This window comes from Gymnogyps californianus, chromosome 1 (genome assembly GCF_018139145.2).
Source record: "Gymnogyps californianus isolate 813 chromosome 1, ASM1813914v2, whole genome shotgun sequence".
Classification (NCBI taxonomy): Eukaryota; Metazoa; Chordata; class Aves; order Accipitriformes; family Cathartidae; genus Gymnogyps; species Gymnogyps californianus.
Window position 1 is genome coordinate 1,468,639 of NC_059471.1, and position 21,895 is coordinate 1,490,533.

General features: G+C 40.3%; 1 protein-coding gene across 1 annotated transcript in view; it reads left to right on the top strand.

Moving 5' to 3' along the window:
* Positions 1 to 21,895, top strand: part of C2CD3 (C2 domain containing 3 centriole elongation regulator) — a 53,810-nt gene that overhangs the window by 6,043 nt on the left and 25,872 nt on the right. Inside the window, 17 exon segments of the mRNA XM_050899261.1 lie at positions 530 to 674; positions 1,086 to 1,246; positions 2,505 to 2,720; positions 3,187 to 3,299; positions 5,159 to 5,277; positions 6,264 to 6,386; positions 8,501 to 8,968; positions 9,902 to 10,053; positions 11,252 to 11,495; positions 12,067 to 12,250; positions 13,060 to 13,240; positions 14,881 to 15,053; positions 16,000 to 16,120; positions 17,349 to 17,617; positions 18,450 to 18,539; positions 19,401 to 20,021; positions 20,909 to 21,226. Coding sequence (XP_050755218.1) covers positions 530 to 674; positions 1,086 to 1,246; positions 2,505 to 2,720; positions 3,187 to 3,299; positions 5,159 to 5,277; positions 6,264 to 6,386; positions 8,501 to 8,968; positions 9,902 to 10,053; positions 11,252 to 11,495; positions 12,067 to 12,250; positions 13,060 to 13,240; positions 14,881 to 15,053; positions 16,000 to 16,120; positions 17,349 to 17,617; positions 18,450 to 18,539; positions 19,401 to 20,021; positions 20,909 to 21,226 — 3,698 coding nt within the window.

Here is a 21,895-nt window from a genome sequence, read left to right on the forward strand (position 1 = left end):
TATTAAAGTAAACTGTCCTTAAGTATTACTGGTATCTTAAAGCATTCCAAAAGTTATAAAGTACTTCTGGATAAAAACTATAGGTAGATATTAACAGATATATTTTACGATGAAAGTCATCAAGCACTGGAACGGGTTGCCCAAAGAGGTTGCGGAATCTCCAGCTTTGGAGATATACAAAATCCGACTGGACAATTTTCTTATTTGCATCCTCTACCTTTGAGCGGGGGTTGGACTAGATGATCTCCCAAGGTCCCTTCCAACCTCGGCTATTCGGCGATTCTGCGGCTATATATTCACGCACACTTTTTTCACGTTGGGTCCAGAGATGTTATCACAAGATAACCCATCAGGGTGGGTCACAGACGTATATTACGTTGGGCACAGTGCTATGTAAGCACAGTTTGGCTGTATCTGGAGCCAATATAGCACAAATCCAGTATAGAATAGACAATATTGCCAGAATTCATAAGAAATTAACTGCAGAACTTGCAACACTAAGTTATGTTTCTTTCTCTTGTGTCCACAGTGCTGATTTATCTCCTGTGCATTTCTGGGATCGGACAGGTTCCCTTTTGGATTCTCTCTCTCTCGGGAGTGAGGTGTATGACAGTGAACTCAATGATCCCCATTACGACCAGAGTCTGCTAGAGAGTCTTTTTTACACAGCTCCTGTAAGTGGAGATCAAAAGGAAGGTGCTTAATATGTAGTCCCTAAGGTGAAGAAAACCAGCAGTCTGCATCAAAAAAAAAAAAAAAGGCTACAGATTTCAGTATTAGTAAGGCTTAATAAGCATTAAGTATCATACAGAAGCTTGTGAGAATATTGCTTAAAATTAATATTATTGAATACTATTAAGACTACAAAGTCAAGCAGTGAGTTTGGAAATTGCTAGGATTGAGGCTGTCCATGAAGACTTTTTTTTTTTTTTTAAACCTCTGAAAAATTTTGATACAATTTTAATTGTTTTGAATTATGCAACCCGCAAGTTGTTTTTCTTTTTTCTTTATGTATCATGACCATTATGTGTCTTTCTTGACAATGACAGTTACTACTTCTTTTATGTGCATTATTTCTGTTTCAGAAATCTGATTCCAGTTTAAGTGATTTCCTCAGTGATGATGATGTTAACTCCTCTAAAAAAGTAACCAAGACAGAAAGTCTCAAGAAAGCTGATCCAATGAATCCACAGAAGGATTCTAATGCCTTTGATCAGGATCAGAAGGTGACAGAAATTAAACCCAGGTAAACAGTTACATTAGTGCTTTGTTTTGCAGCATCTTGCTCATTGTGAGTTAGTATTAGCAAGAATGTTATCTATGTTATCACGCTCCGTCATTACCACACAGTTCACCAAATAACCATTTTGGTGGGGAATTTTCATAGCATCTCTGGGAACGATGGAGCATCAGCACCACCCAGGAATTGCTACATGTCGTTAAAGAAACTATTGAGATGCAATTAGTTAAAAATCACAAGTTTGCCAAAAATGCAGTGAGCCTAGTAATAACGTTTTGAACTGTGGAAGCAGAAATGCTAAGGCCTGAGTGGGCCTCTTGACTGAACTCTCGCCCTGTCTCCTGAAACGACAATCACTGTATCACCTTCATGCTAAATTAGTCCCTGTGCTGAAAAAAAGCAGTCTCCAGACCAACTTCGTGCGGTTCTGTGGCCTTGTGTATGTAACAGATATGAAATAACTCACATCCTATTATCTGTCTTTGCACAGTGTCTCTGTGTATAAAATTTGTATCTGCTTTACAGGGAGAGAGTTCACATCAGCAGAGTCTGTTCCTCTGCTAATTTGTGTTCTCTCCTATAGCTATAGTAAATAAACTTCTGTTCTGACCTGATCTAAATGGTATTCCCTTTTTTCCGTGACAGAACCAATAAAACAGTGTCCCTAAAAATCCAGTTATCAAGCTTCACTTGTACGATACCAGTTAGTATTAAGATTTTATGACTTTTTTTTTCCTAATTCAGCTTCAAACAATTATTTCTGAAACTTTTCTTACAAGTACTGCTATTTTTACATTCAGACAAAATTTGTATCTCCAGAGGTACCAACACAAAACCATTTACAAGTCAAGTCTTACAAATAAAGTGCAAGTGAGATTTTAAATTCTGACAAAAATCCTGTTGCTGTTCCTCTGCAGCAGTGACTTGTCCATGTGTATAACTGTATCTTCTCCCTTTTTTGTATATGACATTAAATGAAGCTTTTCTTTTTGAAGAGTTAGACTGCATAAACTTTTTTCAGAACTCCAACAATGTGAAACATTGTCGCTTCCCCCCCCCCCAATTATGTACCCTAGATATTGTATATTGTAAGATTTCTGTCATGGAGACCACCAAATTTGTTGTAAAAAATACGTTAAAAAATGTACATTTTAACGAACCACGAGCAGTTTTTAAATAATAGCCCACCAAGCTACAGTTTTCCCTTCACATGGTTGTGTTAAGAATGTTCACGTAGTCCTGATTCTCAGTTTTATCTCTTCAGCTGCTCTCCTACTAGACCACTTGCTCCTCCAGAAGATGGCACAGAAGAAGCTCATGTCACATCCTTGAGTGCAGACAGGTTGGCATTGCTGGAGAGAATACACCTAGCCAGAGTCGTCATTGAAAGCTTGAAAATCCCTCCTGAGAGCATCCAGATTACACCAAGAAAGAAAGGTTTAATGGGGAAGCCTCCAAGGCCTGCATCAGTTAATAAATGGTAAGGGGATTGTTTCTCACCAGCTTGTTACTTGTGCCTTCAAGGTACATTTCTTGGATGTCTGTTGTGTAGTCCAGCTTACCTAAGCTCTCCCGGCTTCTGAGGTCTTCCTATTTCTCTCCTCCTCTCAGGAAATTGTATACCGTGGACTTCTGAAAGTTAGAGGTGTGAATAATTTATCCTGATGTGGGCTCACTTCGGGCTGTGCTTTTTTCTGGGATTTTGGGGAGGTACAAATGTGCTTTGTGCGTGGCAGTACATTGGAAACAAAAGGGGTTTTTTTTGGAGGAGAATCTGACATATACGTAATCTGCTGAAGGAATTCATAAAATAGGTAGTTCAATTATTCTAAAAAAATAGAGTAACAATAAATTATGAATATGAAACTTGCCTGCTATGTTCAGTTTCATTATGTACATTGGATTTTTGATGGATTGTGATCATCCATTCACTTTTTTATTCATAGTACCTTCTTTGTTGAGTACCACTTTCCTGTGGGAGCCTGCAAGGATGAAAAAGGACAGGTCTCCATAACAACAGAAGTAATTCGAATAGCTTCAAGTAAAATCACAGATGATGGTAAGAGCATTATTTTTCCCCCTTGTGTTTAGTTTTGTTGACTCCTTCATCTCTTAGAAATTATTTAGTAGCATTTTCTGTGTATTTTCTTTGCTGCCTGAAAAACACAGTATGATTAGTGGCACCTCTGCCAACAGAGTTGCTGCACTGCAGGTAGTGGAATGGTCCTCTCAGGGAGAAGGAAGCCAAGTGATTTATTTTTTTTGCTTCCAAGAAGTATTCATATTGGGATTTTCAGATTTCTTTTCCTAGGGACATAATAGCACGTCAGTAAGCCCATTCCTTCATTTCAGCATAGAACCAATATCCTGTCTGCAATAGTGTGAAGATGATAAAGTACTTTTAGAAATATCAGAGATACTTATATCTCAAATAAATAATTTTTCCGGATGCTGAAGTATGTCATGTAACATCTGCAAGAGCTCAGAGACTCTGCTGGATCCCAGAGATCTTGAGTCCTGTGCTCAAATCAGTAGACATTAATTTCTTTACTGAGAGTCACCAGTGTTTATATCCCTGAGAGCAATTTATGTTATGTTTCTCTCCTCGGTGAGCAGAGAATGCTGTATGAGCAAGATCCTCTCTGCCCAGTCTTCCCAGAAACTGGAATTCCAGGGTGGCTTTCAAGTGCCTCTCCCATATGGTCATTCATTGGCTTTGCATCTTTCTGGATGGCACTTGAGAGATCTGGGGGTAATTGTGAGTTCTTTTGTATATTCTCCATTTGTGTCCAGACAAAACATCTAATTCTTCTGAACCTCAGCTCTTTGTAATACAAAAATAATACAGCCTCCTGCACTTTGTCTCCTGTGGTTAGATTCCAGCTCTTTGGAACCCAGGAAAATAGATAGGGCTGAAAATAATTTGAAGAAGCCATCAAGTCAATCCACTGTACCGTTATCTTTCCTGAGAGCTGTTTATCTCATTTATTAAAGATGCCCAATGGGAAGAATTCCGTAGCCATCCCAGGCAAGCTGTAGAAGTGCTGCGCTTCCTATTAGAGAAGTTTATGTCTAACCTGAGTTTTTGTCATCACAAGAATACTTACTTTATCCATTGTGAACAAGGAAAGCATACTACTTCAACACTGTTATTGTACTTCTTGTTCTTCTCTTTTCTCAACTAAACACCAATTCATTCAGCCTTTTCTTGCAGATCTGAACCTACGATTATTCTTGCAGCTCAGCTCTGACTCTCTCAAGATATGTCTTGAAATATATTGCTCAAAATGAGACAGGGTTCTCCCACTAAAGAAGGGAAAGTCTTACCACGTGCTAGGATGACAGAGACTTGGTATCAAGTGCAGCCTTTAGATGCTGTTATAGTATTAATTTTGTCATGCTGCCCTCCTGCTGTTTTCTGGCCTTGGAAAAGGCCAGAAAACTGAAGAACAGTTTACTTTGGGCTTGATGTTAATAAGTAATGCAAAATTAAATGATTGTAACAGAGCAATCTCCATGGAAAAGTTTATTTATATTCAGTTAATTTTGAATATTTGTTGCTCCTGTGAGCAACCAAAAAAAAAAAGTAGTAAATTACCTACAGAGTTGTAACATAATTTAATACGTTGAAACCTCGAGAGATTCTTGTTGAGCGTTCCAGTGACAGCCCTTCCCTCTTCAGCTCCCAGCCTTGCTTGATCTCTGATTCTGGCAGATGTGCAAATGCTCTCTGTGTGTTTGTCCATCCTTCTCAGAAGTGCCATCGCTTTCCCCTCATACCTTCTGAACTTCATGTGTCTCTACTCATCCTGCATGTTCTCTGCAGAGACTGAAGATTTCTCTGTTCCTGATCAAGCTCAAAAGACAGGTTAGCTCGGAATCCTGTTAAGAGCTCACAAGTCTCTGTCTTCCTTGCAGTGGTGAAATTTCAGCAGCGGTTTGTGTTCCCTGTCCGTTTTGGTGGAATGATGATAGAGCACTGGTGGAGCTCTGACCTTGCTTTTAAAATCTACATGAGAAAAAGCACACAGAAAAAGGTACTTAGTAAAAGTCATTTATACTTTTTGTATTGAAAAGCAAAGAAATTCTTTGCATTTCTGTTTCCTCCAAATACTTACGCAGACAGCAGTGGCTTTTTTAAGTCTTCTGCAGTGCTTCATTGCAATTGCCATCATCTTGACCATCAGAGGCAAAACAGACAAAGTAACATGGCTCGACTGAGCCACTTCTTAATCACCATTGCCAAATATTATAAAGGGAAATTACATTATGTGCCGATACTATAGGTTGAACTAATTGCTGTTCAATCTCGTCACCCAACTAAATGATTTTCTGAGTTCAAGACCGACAAGCAAAAAAAATTGTCCTTCCATCATCTTTAAAGCTGATCTCTTGCTGTTTAGCATATTGGATCAATTACAAGCCTTAGTCTTCAGTGAGAACACAGCTCGTTTAGCAATATAGAATGAATTAATGTGGATGCAGTTGATATCATTACTCTGCCCAGGGTAAGGGGAATAATGTGAGGTGTGAGAAACTGGTGTAACTTGTGCATTTGGGGGAAAACAAAAAAGTATCTTTCTTTTCGCTAAAAATATTTGCATAATCATCTGGATGTGATGAAGACAGTGAGAGGTGTTAACTCAGCTTATGTTTTCTTCTAATCAACACCAAGGATATCTGCCCATCTGTTCTAATAGGAGCTTTTCTTTTAATGGGTGAATAAATTGCATCTTTAAGTATGGAAATTTTGCTCAGTTACTGGGATTTGGGATGTTCATTTTTGCATTAAGCTGCAACTGTTTACTGTAGGTACTGGGAGAATTTTCCTTACTGTTGTCCTAGTGATACTTGAACTAAGGGAAACTTTCCTACAAATCCCTATTGGTAAAACTAGTGGTATAGGAGTGGGGAGGGTGAGTGGCTGCCCACGGCTTCCCAGAAGGCTTTCGTTTCACGATATGCCTTTAGTTCTTTAAACCTGACAGAAATCTTGCAAAATGGATTCTTTTTCTGCCCTCAGCCAGTGGCCGTTGGCTCAGCAGCACTTCAGTTATGCAAAGTTATTCAGTCTGAGTTGCTCACTGTCAGCTCTGAAATACCTGTGGAAAAAGAGGGAGGTCAGACACAAGTTGGACCACTAAAGGTATGTGTTTTACCATACAGACTTTGAGTTAAATGACCTGTTGTTACTAATTTTGGCTGCATGTTTTCTCTTTTTTTTAATTTTTCCTCCTCTTTCTTTTCTCTCTTTGTTTTAATTTGCCAGGTCTCGGCTATGAAGGTTTGTAAGACCACTACAAGATAATGTGAACCTTTTTTTTTTCCTTAGGGTTTTGGAGAAATATTTTGAACCTCCTGCATGTCTAAGGATGTTACTGTGTGATGTTCCCCTGGCTGCAGGGTAAAATGAGGGTCGATAGGCTGGGGCTTGGATACAGAAACCACTCTACAGGCAGATTTTGAGTGGCACGTGTTCAGGGCTGGGAGCTTTGGCTTCTCCTCCACACGTGACATGAGCTGAGGTCTCTTCTGCCGCAGAATCCTGATGCTCCCTGTCATTGATACCACCTTGTCACTTCAGGAGTTATCTCCTCCAGCCAAAGTTTCTACCAGCGTGCTCAACTTCTGATTGAGAAGGATTGACAGTCCTGCACAGCACATTGGAGAGATTTGCCAGTTCTGAGGATAAACAGCTCTCTAGATTAGCAAGTGAAGGTTTAAGAGAGTATTTGGGAATTTTACATTCAGAGCTCCTAAATTATTCCCAGAGAACGTGAGCATGGACTGCTTCTGTCACTTTGTAACTCACGGGATGAGCAATGTTCTCTGTCACAGGGGCTGTGAAACTTCTTCCAGAGAAGCCATTCAGCAGAGCTGCCAGGAGAGGAGCTGCAGAAGGGTGAAACATAAAATGTAGAGGTTAGGTGTGGGAGGAGTTAACTGAAGGCAGGGAGGATAAATAGCGTGTGGTGCAGGAGAGAAAGGAGTGGAATAGGGTGTGAGAGGAGAAAAGGGGAAGGAGGTGTTGTGGGGAATTAATGAACCGACGTTCAATGCAAGAACTTATGGAAGGGGAAGCTAGTACTTAAAGAAAACCGATTTTGTCACCCTGTCTCTTAGGTGTCACTTGCTCAGTGTAATACCTGCCTATCAGCAATACACATGTGTCCAGCTGTTCTGGCCGGGCATGGAGGATGAGGAATGTCAGCTATTGAGTCCACTTTGCAATTCTTGGGTTCTTTCTGACAGATGGCCTTGAACTTCTCATCTTTGGACGTGTTCTTTATACCCTTTAGGAGTAGATACCATTTGGGGTCTTTTGCCGCAATATCTTGTCTCATCCTTCCTAAGTCACAGGCAAGATTCTTGAGTCTGATTATTTTGTTTTCCTTATTTGGGCATTTTATGGCTCCAGTCTTTATCCTGTTACCTTATGTTCTGAGCTTCAGTTTGTTCCTCCCCTTCTTGCTGTCTTGTCACGTGAATGAATCCAGCAGATCTATGGTGCTTGGTAGCAATTAACACTTGCAAATTAACACTTGCAATTCCTTTAACCCTTGTTCTGGTGTTTCTTTCATTGCTTTCACACACACGTTTTCATTCATGCCAATCTAACTGTTTCTCTTGCAAATCTTGACAACATGAAGAGGCAATTCAAACATAGGACAGTGTTAAAAAACAAAACAAAAGCCAAAAAACTCAACCTCAGAAAAAAAGATGACAAATGCAGTGGAATATGTAGACTGTTGGAGACAAAAAGAAGGAGCCCACAGAAGGGAGAGGAGTTAGGGACAGCTAAAATCAGCAGAGAATGTAGAAGTGAAAGAGCAGTGAAAGAAAACTTTTAGAGAGAAACACTTCTTTTTTACAGTTTTTCTCAAGCAGCAAGTGTTGTAGCAAAGTGGAGCAAATGACAGTTGTGATACTTTGTCACAGTATTTTTCACCTTGGCTAGGTAGGTGTTCATTTTTTCAGTCAGCTTTGTGATTGGTTTTAATTTTTTTCCTTTATTCAGCTGTAATTGTATGTTTTTGTACTTCAGTTACTGCTTTATTTGATAAAATAGCATGTAGTTTATTTTGCAGTGACAGTTGTAGCTTGTAACCAGCATGTGTTTAAAGGTAAGCCTTCTGGGTGATGATCTAACACAGTTCTTGAACAAAACATGCAATGCGTTTTCCTGAGTTTATGTTGCAGTCTCTTGTCTTTGTATGGGGCACGTCTTCTGATCAGCCCGCTTTGTCTTGCACAATGCAGGTATCCTTAGAGCTCGCAGCCGACAACAAAGACTTCACCCGCACCGCTGCCAGGTCAGCTATGGCTGTGCAGCGAGTCCCAGCCCATGCTGTAAGAAGTCCCCGGCTGGAATTCCAGGAACCCAACAGGAAGAGTGTAAATGCAGAAAGCCCTCGCTGCTTGAAACTGAACAACTGTGAGGACTCACCGAAGACAGGAGCAGCCAGCATAAACGTCATGAAGCCACCGCAGGCGGTACCAACCTCTGTAGCCCGTAATCTGATGACACAAATAACTGCATCTGAAGAGGATGGGTTGTTACTGCATGTGCTGTTGATGGTGCCCGATGGAAAGGATTTTGTTGCTGAAGGCTATGGGCTCCACAGTTCTTGCAATGTGTATTTAAACTGCAAGCTGCTCAGCACTGAGGAGGCAACGAGATCTGCTGTCATATGGGGCACAACTCAACCTGCCTTTAATTTTTCTCAGGCGAGTCACAAGTATTCCGCTTAACACTGGTTGAAATGTGCTGTTCCACACTGACAAACATATTTCAAAGATAAGTTACTTTTATATATGTAGGAACTTCTCTGCTTGGCTCTATCCAGTATATTAAAAGTATTTTCAGTATTGTTTTGGCTGCATTGCACAGTTTGAAATGCAGTTCCTTGAATCATCCAAATAATAAATGAGACTTTTGAAGTACAAAAGAAAAATAGTCAGAAAAGTTTAGGTTAAAACTGAAAAAAAGTTGGCTTTTCCTTTCTTCCATTTTGGCAAGAAAACATATTGTTGATGGCATCCTAATATGTAGATGTAGAATTTTGGGTTTGTTCCATTGCTCAGTGTTCTTTTTCTTCTCAGTGGATATATTGGCACAGAAGTGTGGGTTACTGTCCTAATACGGGCCAGAGCCTTCCCCCGGCAAACAGCAGAATTTCAGGCGTTTAATAATGTTACGAGTTCGTAATTTTTTTGTGGACATTTTTCTTTGGAGATGTCAGGATGCTCAAATGCATTTGTTTTACTTTTAACAATACCTAGTGATTTGTGAGACTCCTTAGTCTTCAGCAGAAAGGGTGAAATGTAAAAACATAGTAAAAGACATCTGAAATGGTTGTCTGAAATGATTTATCTGTTGTTTAGTAAACAGGCGTTTAAACATAAAAGCAATGTTTTTTAAGATAGCATATGATCTTATGTTAAAATTTATCTAAATTGCATTTATTTTCCTGGCTAGCTCTTTTCCAAGCCTACCAGTTTTCTGAAACTTGTTAGGCAAGTATGCATTTAATTTTTAATTTCCATATCTGAAGAGCACAATTCTGTAGACTGGAATAATGTAGCGTTACCAGAATGCTCTGTACTTAGCAAATAGCTTCCAGTGTATTCTGTGTACTGATTCTGCATTAAACCTTTCAGGTGATGCCTTTTTCGTTGACTTCCAAACACTTGGAGCGGCTGAAGAACAACGTCATGATTATTGAAGCATGGAACAAGATGGGAAGCCCTGGCTGTGACAGACTGCTAGGATTAGTGAAACTTCCTCTGCATCAGTTTTACATCTCGTTCAAGTAAACATCTTTGTTCCATATTTTATTGGGTTGGGAAATATCCTAACTGATGCTCAGAGAAAGAAGGGAAGGATAGTGTTTAGGGTTTGCATGGAAGGGTTCATAATTATACTTTATAGCAAAGGGTATTTTTACCCTGCCAAGCTTCCTCTGGCACTTTCCTACACTGAGCAGTATATGGGTAAGTTACACTGTCCTCGTACAGAAATACAAGTAGACTGTGAGAAATAAAGACACTGTGCTGCATCAGGTTTGGAGCCAGTTTAACCTGTGGTCCTACGAAGGAGTAAAACTATAAGCGATCAAAGTGACTGCACAGGAAAATTAAGTGTGGCTTTCCATTGGGGATTTTCCAAGATTGTGACTGATTGAGTGATTTTCTTCCTGATTATGCTCTGCATAGATCCTGTTGCTAGGGATGCTGTCAGTTTGCACGGCACAGGATAATGCTTGTGGTATCGAAAAGGTCTCTGAATGCTTCATGTTTTAATTGTTGTCTTATCTGATGGGTCTCTCCAGAGCTCTTTGTTCTTCTTGGTTCCATGTTTTGGCTTCTTGTTCAGTCGAGTAATATACCTGCTTAAAGCAATTTAATGGAAATAGTGAACAGAAGAGGTTCCTTCTAATGCAAAGGATTAATTCCTTTTATTTTGATCAGACTAGTGATAGGTGGAAATCAGATGGTGCTGGAGCTGACTGACCACTACTTTGTTAATTATTAGTGTGTCATTTGTATAACTTTTTCAGTAATCCGCTGTAGTTTACTTGTGTATATCTTCAGTGTATCAGAGGTTTTTACATTTCTCTGGGAGACTGTCCCTGTTCCTTCTTTTCTTCCTGCCCAACTCCGTCCCCAAAGGCACATAACTGCCTCATAAAAAAGTAATATGGCTACAGTATATTAATAGGAGTCTTGTTCCAGTTCATCACCTCGCTCACAGATTTCTAGGCTGGCTTATAGGTAAGGCCATGTTAGTTTTTGGAGAGCTGTGCTTTCTCATTGCTGAAAATAGCTCATGGATCTGTGCTTTGTGAAGACTAATGTAATTGAGATGGATTTTGGAGGAATGGAGATAGATTGGTTTCTAACTGCATTGAAAGTCCAATCTAAAATGAGCTTTGTGTGATCGTGTTCATATTCAGATGGCTCATTCTTATGCTGGGGCTTTTTTGGTTTTTTTGTTTTAATCTATTGTAGAGATCCAAAGATTTCCCACCTGCTTCTTCAAGCTCAATATCCAGTGGTTGCTGTGGACAGCGATATGCCTGTGATAGACGTTTTTACTGGCAGTAGAAGTGGAAGCCTGAGGGTTATTCTGGCGATGGGGTCAGCTGATCAAATAGTGGCACTGCAAAGGCTAAAAAATGAAGAAGGAATGGTACCTCCCGTCACACAGCGCCCTTCCCACTCTCTGGACCCTCCTCCTACAAAGCCCACAACGGTATTGTTCAATAAATTCCCATTCTTGTCATTAGGGACACATGAAAAGGGTTTGACCAGTGGGTTCACTAACGGACCAGTGATCCCCAATCTCTTTTGATGCTGTAGCCAATTTTGTTATAAATGATCACGTTCTATGCAGAATTATATTGTTTGTACTCTTTTCTTACCAGCTTTCTCTCACCAGTCTCGACATCATTGCCCTTTTTATTGCCCTACATATCCACTGCTTCCATCTACGTGACAAGCGCAGTAAACCCCCCCCCCCCAAAATTATAGAAAATCTTAATTTTCACAGCCTTATTCTGTACCATACAGGTTTTGCCACTACCTTTGAGTTGGATATGTAGGAACTTTCATGCTTTTTATGTGCTGTGGTTTTTGGCTTTTGCAGAAAAAAAAAAAAATTGCTATCAGGCTTTCGATGTTTCTGTGAACTTTAGGAGGAAAATGGCAGATAGTGGTTCTGAGCCCCCTGTCTCAGGCTTCTTAGACTCTCATGTTCCCAGTCTTCTTGTATGCTGTTTCCTAAAGAGTCGTCCTTTCCACGTGGATTTTCTTTGTATTATTAGCAGTTAGACCAAGAAGGGGAAGACCTGATGGAGCATGTGTTTGAGATCCACGTGGAGAGTGTGAAAGGACTCACTCCCTTACAGTCCACCGTCTGGGGAGAGGCTGACTGCTACGTACAGTACTTTTTCCCAGTTCAAGAGGCTGGTTGCGGTGCACTGCAAGGAACTGAATTGCATGAGGATGGTAAGTTTCTTTTATGATACATCCTTATTTAGAGCATTGCTTTAGTTAAATATTGTTCAGTAATGTTCTCTCTGCTTAAGTGAGGGTTTGTATTTCTCTGAGCTTCCATAATGCAGCCAATGCTTGCTTTCCTCAGAAGATCTGCATACAACTGTACTTGGGCTGCATCAGTAAATTAAAAGCCTGCTTTGACTGAGGCAGGTGGCAAAGTTCCCAGCAAAAAAAGATACCTAGTTCTGAATCTCTTCACATGGTACCTTTTTGTTAAAGATCCTAGAGGAGTTCACCAACTGATTCTGCAAAGATGCAAGAACAGATTCACAGGGAATACTGAGATTGTATACAGTTAAATTCAACGAAGGCTTTACATACACAAGCCTTTCAAGATGCTCATTTTCATGGATACATGAAGAGAAGACTTGCCTGTTTTAGATCATTGGGATTTTAAAGGAGTATTTAAATAATTGCAGTTGTAGGAAAGGACTTAGTGTTGACTCTGAGTGCTTTGAATCACTAATATATATTTCCTCTGAAACATGACAGTCAGTAACATTGTCCTATAGCAACTCCTGTGGACTATACAGTTTCCAGCCACATTTAACAGTAGTTTTCAGCCTGTGGCTCACAGGTTCATGGGACTGCGTGAATTGCTTGTAAAAGGTTTGTGAAGTGAAACTCAGAAGAGCAAGCCTTCTGGTGGGAGGATTTAAGTTACTGTCTCCGGGTGCTGCCTCCTGAAGGACTGCAAATAGGAAAAGGTTGAAACCCACAAATGCAACCATTGTTAACCAACTCTGCTTGACTTGTAGGCATCGAATTAAAGCCATTTCGCACAGCAACCACTTTGTGCGTCCCTGATCCCGTCTTTAATGATGAGCATCATCATTCTTTGTTGGTTCCTGCTGACGTGCCAGTCCAGAGGCTCCTGGTCAGTGCATTTATGGCACCAGGAGCGGCTGGAGGAGGAGTCCAGTTTGAAGTCTGGTGCAGGTACAGAATAACATCCTATTCTTTGTAGATGTCACAGCAATACAGATAGAGACATATCTGGTAGTGAAAAATCTCTAGCTATGGGATGGATATTTAACAGTAAGTGAAAAAATGGCGAGCTCATCAACATTTGGTGATGAATATCTGCATTTAAGATTGCATTTAAGACATGTGAGCCTTTTTTTTTCCCCCCAAGAGTGCTAATTACTCTTTTCTTCTTACAACTTCTTTAGAAAGTGTATGCTCTTAATTTGCTTTCTTCCATTTTGTTATCAGCATAATGATCTAAAAGTAGTGTTTAAACGCTTGGCACATCCAAATTTTACTTAATAGCACCCTGGCAGTATGATTTCATTGTTTTGGGTTTTTTTTTCCCCCAATACAAGTCACCAATTACAAAAGAAATACTATAAAATGTTTGTAAGTTCCAATTGTAGTTTCTTTGGCAACTGAAGCTAATTACTAGTAGTGGAAAGCAGAGACCATGAAGACAGATAGCTTTAGAAAAGCATAATTACAATAATCTGTTCATTCTGTAGTAAACAAACCAAGTTATTTAAAATTTGCAAAGTCACATGAGAATTATTACATGCTGGATGTGTTTACATTAATGTTGGTAATGACCAGAGCAGTGGAAGTGACCAATTGTTAGTACCTGGCATTTCAAAAATGTGCTTTAGCTCAGTTTCCTGGGGCAATTAGACTTTGGTTTAATCTTGCCCTGACCACTCGCTGACAGTGGCTGGTAAATTTAGGTTGTTTTGGGTGAAAGGAGGAAATTACTGAGCTGGAAGCCTTTTAAGAATTCTGTAAACATCATCTTACCAGTTTGCAATATTTGAAATGGAAAAAGCTTACCAACAGATCTTTGTAATTAGGAAGGAGGTTAGATACTGACTGCCAGATTCCAAATCAGAGAGTTCTTGCTATGATGCTCTCAGCATCTTGAATTACTCCTAGAAGTGTATGGGGAAAAAGTAGAAACCAACAGGTGTAATATTCCAAGATGTTGGGACTACTATTCAGGCAGTGCTTTACCCAAGGCTCGAACAGTCAATTAATGTTCAGGATTTGTCCCGAAATGGAAAGGAAAACACAAGTCTATAGCACTACCACATCACTCCGTTACTGCTACTGAAATCCCAGTGGATGCCTTTCTCCTGATCTACCTGTTGTTCATTAGGTACAGTGCCAAAACTCACTTTAGGATGAGTCTGAAGCCAAGTAGCACAGTAAGAAAAGGTCTAGAGTAATTTTTTACACTTACAAACTGGTAACACAAATCTGTTCTGCAAGTAGCATTTTTATTTATTAATGGAAATTGAGAGCGGAGAATATTTGGTGCCAGATTCTTCTCTTGTTTTTCTTTGGGATGCCAATTTTTAGTAGAGTTTCTGCTAGTTGACTTGCTAGGACTAGTGCAAAAGAATTTGTAGCATTATCTACTTGAGTACTTACTGTTTTTTTTTTTTCCTGTGGAAATTCATTTACTTGCGTTTATCCCTTAGCTATCGGGAGACTAACCAGTGTTTGAAGCCACACCTATTAAAGCTCACTTACATGCAGTCATGAGAGAAATGATGATCATTTTGTCATCATCAAAACAGCGTGATTGATGCTGCTTCTTTGTGTCTTACCAGATATTATTACCCAAATGTCAGAGATCAGATGGTTGCCAAAGGGACCTTGCCTTTGTCACGGCTATGTGCCATGGTAACTATGCAGCATCGTGAAGAAATAGGGATACAGACTTTTAATCTTCCATTGGTTCCCCGGACTGATTCCTCAGAGGAATTTCATCTGCGGTCTTCAGGTAAGGAAGGCTTGTGGGTTTTCACTTTATGTGTAAAAATGAACATCTATGTCTTTGCTTCCAAGGCAAATAAAAATACGTATTTGTGTTGGCAACTGATACCAACCATGAGCGTTTTTCCTCCCAGCTTTCACTGTCACCATACGTAGTGAAGCATCAGTGATTAAACATGAGCAACCCTCAAACTCCTAACAAGTTTAAAAAAGCCCTCCCTGCGTATTGAACTACTTAGTTGCCAAATAAGCCACAGTCTGTAGTTAAGCTTCCCATGTCAGGTAGGGAATGGGCGATTTGAAGAAGGGCTGTTTACGGTACGTGGTGTGGGCAGAGACGTCCTTCTGTTCTGCTGTGCTTTTTTCAGATGATACAAACATCAGCTCTGGGAAGGCCACTGAGGAAATCTGAGGCAGCTTCTTGGAAAAAATAGCCATAAAAAACGCTGGGGCTGGAGAGGGAGTTATATATGCTTCAGTTGTTTTGTAATAGGTTAGCCATGTGCAGCAAGCAGAAAATCTCTTTGAAGATTTTGTCACTGCAGTGCTATAAAAAAGATGTGTTGAAATACTGCAGTAGGGTATTTTAAAAGTATTACAATGAATGCACACATGAGGGCGCGGCTGGGTTAAACAGCCTCTCCCAGTTTTACTCTACCATACATTTGCCAATGAGAAGGAGCCATTAAGGCCATCTGATCTGACTGCCGGTAGGTCAGGTTGCAGGATGCAGTCCTTAAAATTTCCTTCTGTGCCTCCTGTATGAGGCCGTGACTTCTGGCTGAAGTACAGCATCTTGCACAGTCAATCTCAATGGATTTCATATGGAATTACTTGTTTGCATTAATAGAGTAAGTTTTGTATTAAGAGGTGTAACTCAGTATTGATTATATTGGATATAACTGTATAAAAAGCTGACCATTTCTTTCCTTTCTTTCTTTCATTTAATCCAGGCTTGCTTGATGTGAGTGTGAGATACCAACGATCCATGAAAACAGCAGCAGGAATAACTGCTCAAGCTGTTTCTCTTTCTGTACAAATACACAGAGCAGCTGGTTTGCAAGCAGCAGCTAGGTAAAGCCTAATTCTAAAAGGAAGATTTTTCTCTTAAAATAGCTTTATCTGGAGGCAGCAGGCTGAGACATTAGATTAGAACAAATTGTAACTGGCCAACTTTCCATCTGCGGAGACCGAGATTCAAACTGGATTCTGATCAGAAGTGAAAATAACTTTATAAAGAACATCAGTGGCTATTTTTTGTCCCTTAAGCTGCAGTACAGTGTGGTAGCATTCGTTCTGCAAAAGGATCAAGATTGTAAGGGCACATTTTTCTACATTTCAACAGTTTTCTACACCAAAGGCTGATATAAAAAGTGGCTAATATAAAAGGGTACCTATTTGGGCATTGGATCTGGGTGTTACTGATGCTATTTAAAAGCTAGCTGAGATTTGTTTTCTTGAATTTCACTGTGGAAACATTGATAAACTAACTAGTAAATGAAACATGTTCCTTTTCACCGGAAGGCTGCTGCTCTAAGTGTGTGGTATCACCTGAACTTAGTTCCAATATGCGATTTTCAAGAATTAAGAAAGAAAGGGCTAGAAGAGAGGGAGTCAATTCCATAAGAGAAGGATGGCTCCTGTCATTCTAGAGCAGTGCTCACTGACCCTTTCTCAGTGTTGCCGAACTCCTGATCCATCTTAATTCAAGTAGACTCTGTAAGATGAGGATCACTACCGTATGGTGCTTGGAGAAGTTAAGAAAGTGGAATGACCTCAGACTCCTCATCCTTCAGCTGTATGACCTGAGTAATACCTGCGTCTGTTTTACGTGTAAATAATTCCTTCTGCTAATTTCACCTCCTTTTGCTTGTCGGTACTAGTCTGTAAAAATAATTTGGCTTGCCTTTTGCTTCCTTCTAGAGCAGATTTCTGGGAAGTTGTCCTGCAGCTTTTTCTGCAGTATGGGATATTTTTAAAGGTGCTGAGTACTTTCTCAACCACTTTGGTCTCAGATCCTGACAATGATAAGAGCATAGCCACCAGTGAAGGACCTTGTGATAGTTACGCTCACCATTTCATATCTGTTCCTAGTATTGTTCAGATGGAAAAAAAAAAAAAAAAGGTGAAAAATAATATGCAGCCAGAACCCACATCTGTTTTGACTTACAACATTCACTGTTTTGTCCCATATTTTCACCATGAAGACTTGAAACCTTTGCTTTAATTGCGTTGGTTTCTAGATTCCTTGTTACATTATATTCATTCTCTTTCTTCTTTTCTTTTTACATACTAAATGAAGAGCTGTGGCACAAAAGAACCCTTCGGTCCAGTACTATGCAGGTGTGGGAGTTAATGCTTATGTGTCTGTGCACCTCTCCTTCCTACCTGAGGCAGAGAGACGCAACACACGAGCTGTGGCTCGTACTTTCTGCCCAGAGTTCGAGCACCACGCAGAGTTTCCTTGTAACCTCATCATTCAGAAAAGTAGCGGAGAAGCCTCTTGTCTGGGGGAACTCTTGCAGTCTGCCAATATCGTCTTCTCTATCTACCATCAGAGCACCAAGTCAGGTAAGGAGGACAAGTGATTACAATGACTGAACGCTGTTGCAGAATGATCCAGTCCCCTTAATTTTTAGTTTAGAAGAGAGACTATTCTGTGCAGTTGCTAATAGATGTAATTACCTAAACTGCCTTCAGAGAAGGCTTTGGGAGATACTGTTCCCCTTGTGCAAAGGTTTCTAAGACTCCAGGTGATGGAGGTCACCTTTTAAATGAAAAGCTAATGCAATTAACAGTAATAGTGCTTGACTCTTGGAGCGCCCTGCGTTTGTATGTGCATGCCTTACTGCCTCCACTTCATGAAAGAGGTAATGGAGGTTCAGAGAAATGATAGCTTAAAATCCTTGAATGATCCTGTGGCAGATAGGCAGGATTCTTTTACAACATAACAACATGTTGTAGAATTATTTTATAAACAAAATTTACCTAAAGATGACATTGTTTTTTACTCCTGGGAGAGAAAAGTCAGGAGTGGCAAGTTGTTAGGGTAACTGACCACCAGCTCCCCTCTGGTTACTTAATGTTCATCTATGGAAACATTCCCTAAAAGTTTCTCCAAATTCAGCGGTGGTGGAGCGTGTATCCTGTAATGAATGTGCACTGGCAATGCCTACAGGCAGGTTTTGTTCACACCTCTGTTTCTCACGGATTTTGGCCTGATATGTACTGGGCCATTTGTTTCGACTTTGTCCTTTTTTCATGGGTTAAAGTGTTTTCAGTATGACAGCTGAGCTATTTGCTGTTGAGGCGATACAGCTTTCTTTCAAAGGAGATACTGTCTGAATCACTTTTAAATCTTGCATTCCAGTTTGGTGTATTTGCAAAATGATTTGTTTTCCAGCCACAGAGACATTGGCAGCTCGGGCATCAAGAGATTATCTTCTTGGGACGGTCACAATTCCAACTAGAGACCTGCTGAGAAGAAGATCAGGTAATATAGCAGCGTTATGCTGCTGACGTTCTGGGTAAACGCTATAGTAATTGCTTAAAACAATTTTCATTCCCATTTTGGGGGGTTTTGTTTTGTTGTTTGTTTTTTTTTTTTTAGACCAAAGTTCTTTCAGATATAGCACATGCCTTTGTTAAAAATCCTGTATTAGAAAACTCATATAAGGGTTGTTGTTTTGAAGGTCAGTTTTCAGGGTGTAGGATGTATAGTGGCTGAATGAATATTAACCTCCTTAGTATTTTATTCAGGGCCATTTATTTTCTACCTTAAGATGGAAAGTCCAAGAGTAGTTGTGTTCAGTGGAGGACCAGTGATTGCTTTTGAGATATCAAAGCTGGAAACAAAGGCTTAGGTAGGTTAGAAAGCAGTTGGATTAACTTTTTTTAAACTAAATGTAAAATATCTCCTCTATCTAGTGTTAGTTTGTGATGATAACGTCTTGAAATAATAATGTTTTTGTTATCATCTTAGTTATTTCTGCTTTAATCTCAGTATAGTTCTAGTTTTCTCCAACATGAAATTGTGGGTTTATTTTTAATGGGAAGAGAGGAGGAAAAAACGTAGAATGCCTGATTTTATAATTGGAGATTCATGGGGTATAGTTTTGTTGTAAAATGAGTGTCGTTAATGCAATTGAAAGTAAAATGCCTTTGGGATCAGAACTACTGGTGAGGTTTTCTGAGGTCTAACAATTTGCTGCTTTTTCAGGTTAGAAATCATTTGACAAATTCCAAACTTTCACAAGAAATGAACACTTCAAGTACTCGTCCTTGACTGATGACCAGAGAGTGGAAAATTCTTTACTGATGTTTTTAAGTCTAATTATGATCTTTTCTCCTGAAGGAATTACAGGCTGGTACCCAGTTACCCTATCTGAAGATTTATTGCCTTCACGCTGCACAAACGTCATGCAGGCCATTGTGGGAGGACTGGAACTTTCTGTTACCTTTGCTCATCAGGATGACAGAGAGCGTGTTTTGGAGACTGCTAAGCTTTTAGGATGGAACAGCGAGGAGAGCCACGAAGACAGCATGGATGATAGCGACGAATGGGAGCAGCGTGCCCATCCAGTGACTGTGACCATCTCAACTCCAAGAGTATGGCTGCCAGTCCACTGTGTGCTGCTGGCAGGCCAGACGCACCTGAATAAAAGCACTTATTGCTACCTCAGGTATAAGCTATATAACCAGGAAGCCACGTGGACTTTGCTTCGGAGGCCAAAATTGAGTGAGGACACAAAGAACGTTACAGTGGACTTTAAGAAACCAAACAAGGTGACTCTCAGAAGGAGCCAAGGACTGCTTTGGTTCTTCAGAGAGGAGAAATTAGAAATCCAGGTGTGGTGGGCGTATGGTAAAGAAAATGATGGGGAAAGACCACTTGATACAGATCGTCTTATTGGATCTGCCTATGTCGACCTCGCAGCGTTAGCAGAGAGGTCAAGGACAACACTAAGCGTTAGTGGTAAGTTCCTAAAGAACATTGTCATGTTTCATTCCTCTTTATTGATGTTTTAGTTTTGTTACTTCTCTAGTCACTTTAAGCAAAATATTTACAGCTTTGTGTTGTCCTGTATGCAACACGGACTCAACAACTCCTTTCACTGAAGATAAACAAGGTTAAAATGCTTCCTTCCCTGAATTCAAAACTTAGCAAGTTTAAATGAGTGCAAAATTGGCAGTAATGATCAGTAACAGGGACAGCAATTAGCCTACATGGATTGATGAAGAATGTTTCTTCAGAATTACGGATTGGGCATCATGGTAGAGTGAGAAGCAGTAAGAATAATGTCTCTCAAGGAGGCTGAATGCCTGCAGTCAGAGCAAATGACTGAGCACTGAGAAGGTCGTGGAAACTTCTGCTCTATTCGGTTACTTAGGCTTCTGTCATCGACGTCGTATCCATCAGCCACCGGCTTGCAGGTAGATTTATGGACAGGTCGTTGGCTCTTCTTTTGAGTGTGCTCAGGGAAGGGAGAAGGAGCAAGAGTTAAAACGAAGTTTTATGCTGTGTATATGTTGTATTCTCCATATACGTATAGAAAATTGTGCAGAGGCACTATTCCCAGGACTCTCAGCAAGTTGATGTGCTTTAAAATAGTAATCTGAGCTGCCAGTGGGAAAATGAAGGTGTACCTAATTTGCGCGGTTGGTCACTGCTTTTAACCTTTACAAGCTGATACTTCTACCAGCGCGCTGGGTGATGCCTTGCATAGAAATTACATTGAAAATCAAAATTCGTTCTGCTGGTCTGATGTGAGATCTCTGCCGTAAGGAACTGTACCAGCTGTTTTCCAAGATCCTAGTTTTTCTTTGGCTTGTTTAGCTGGTTGTTTGTGAATTCTCTTGCAGGGGTTTATCCATTGTTCAGATGCAATGCTGCAAACCTAGCAGGAGCTGCTGTACGTGTTCACATCGCCCTTTCTTCCACTTCTGCTGCTCTGCCCAGCAGACTTCACTGTGCTGAGGAATACAGCAACAGTGAAGATGAAGGCACAGAGAAAGCCCCTGATCTGAGCCAAGAGGTCTCTGAAAATCCGAGTCAGAAACTGGATATCATAAGTTCAGAAATCACCAGTGGCAAACCACAAGAAGAAGACGTGATATTTCTGGAAAACACAGTTGCTGTCAATATCCTTGTGGAAAGAGCAATGCATCTAAGTTTAAAAGGTAACATCACCCCCCCCCCCTTTTTTTTCTTTCTTTTTTCTTTTTTCTTTTTTTTTTCCCCTGGGATCTGTTCACAACAGGTACTGCATGGAACAATTTAAAAACAAATCCTCAAACTTACGCCGGCACAGTGAATGGATGTGATGGGTTTTGAACTTGCCTTCATAGTGTTGCAACCCCGAGAGCATTGCATCATTGTATAAGTACAGGGGAAGCAGGAGGTTGAACTATTCAGCCTATCTCTAGTAACGAAATCCAAAATATAAATAACATAATGTTCACTGTTAGAGATGACAGCTGAATTCTGAAGTTAAGCGTTATCTGAATAACTTAACCCCAAGACACTCATATCTCAAAGACTCTTGCAAATTTGCATTTTTAGCATATAATCAATTTGTAAAGCTGGCTTACTCGTGCTATCTGGAGGCTGCCAGACACAGCAGTGAGGAAGGGCAACGTAAGGGCAGAGCAGTCTGAGCTCACCCGGCCTTGACACACTGCTTCCCGCTCTGCAGGGTGGGAATTACAGTTGGGTGGCTAGTCACTGTGCTGAGGGTCACCGAAGAATTGCTCTTTGCTTTTAAATTTATGCTAAGCGTATTAAAATATTCCTTCCTAGCAGGTGATGTTTGGTTCTTGAGCAATGTAACGCACTTGGTGAATTTGCAG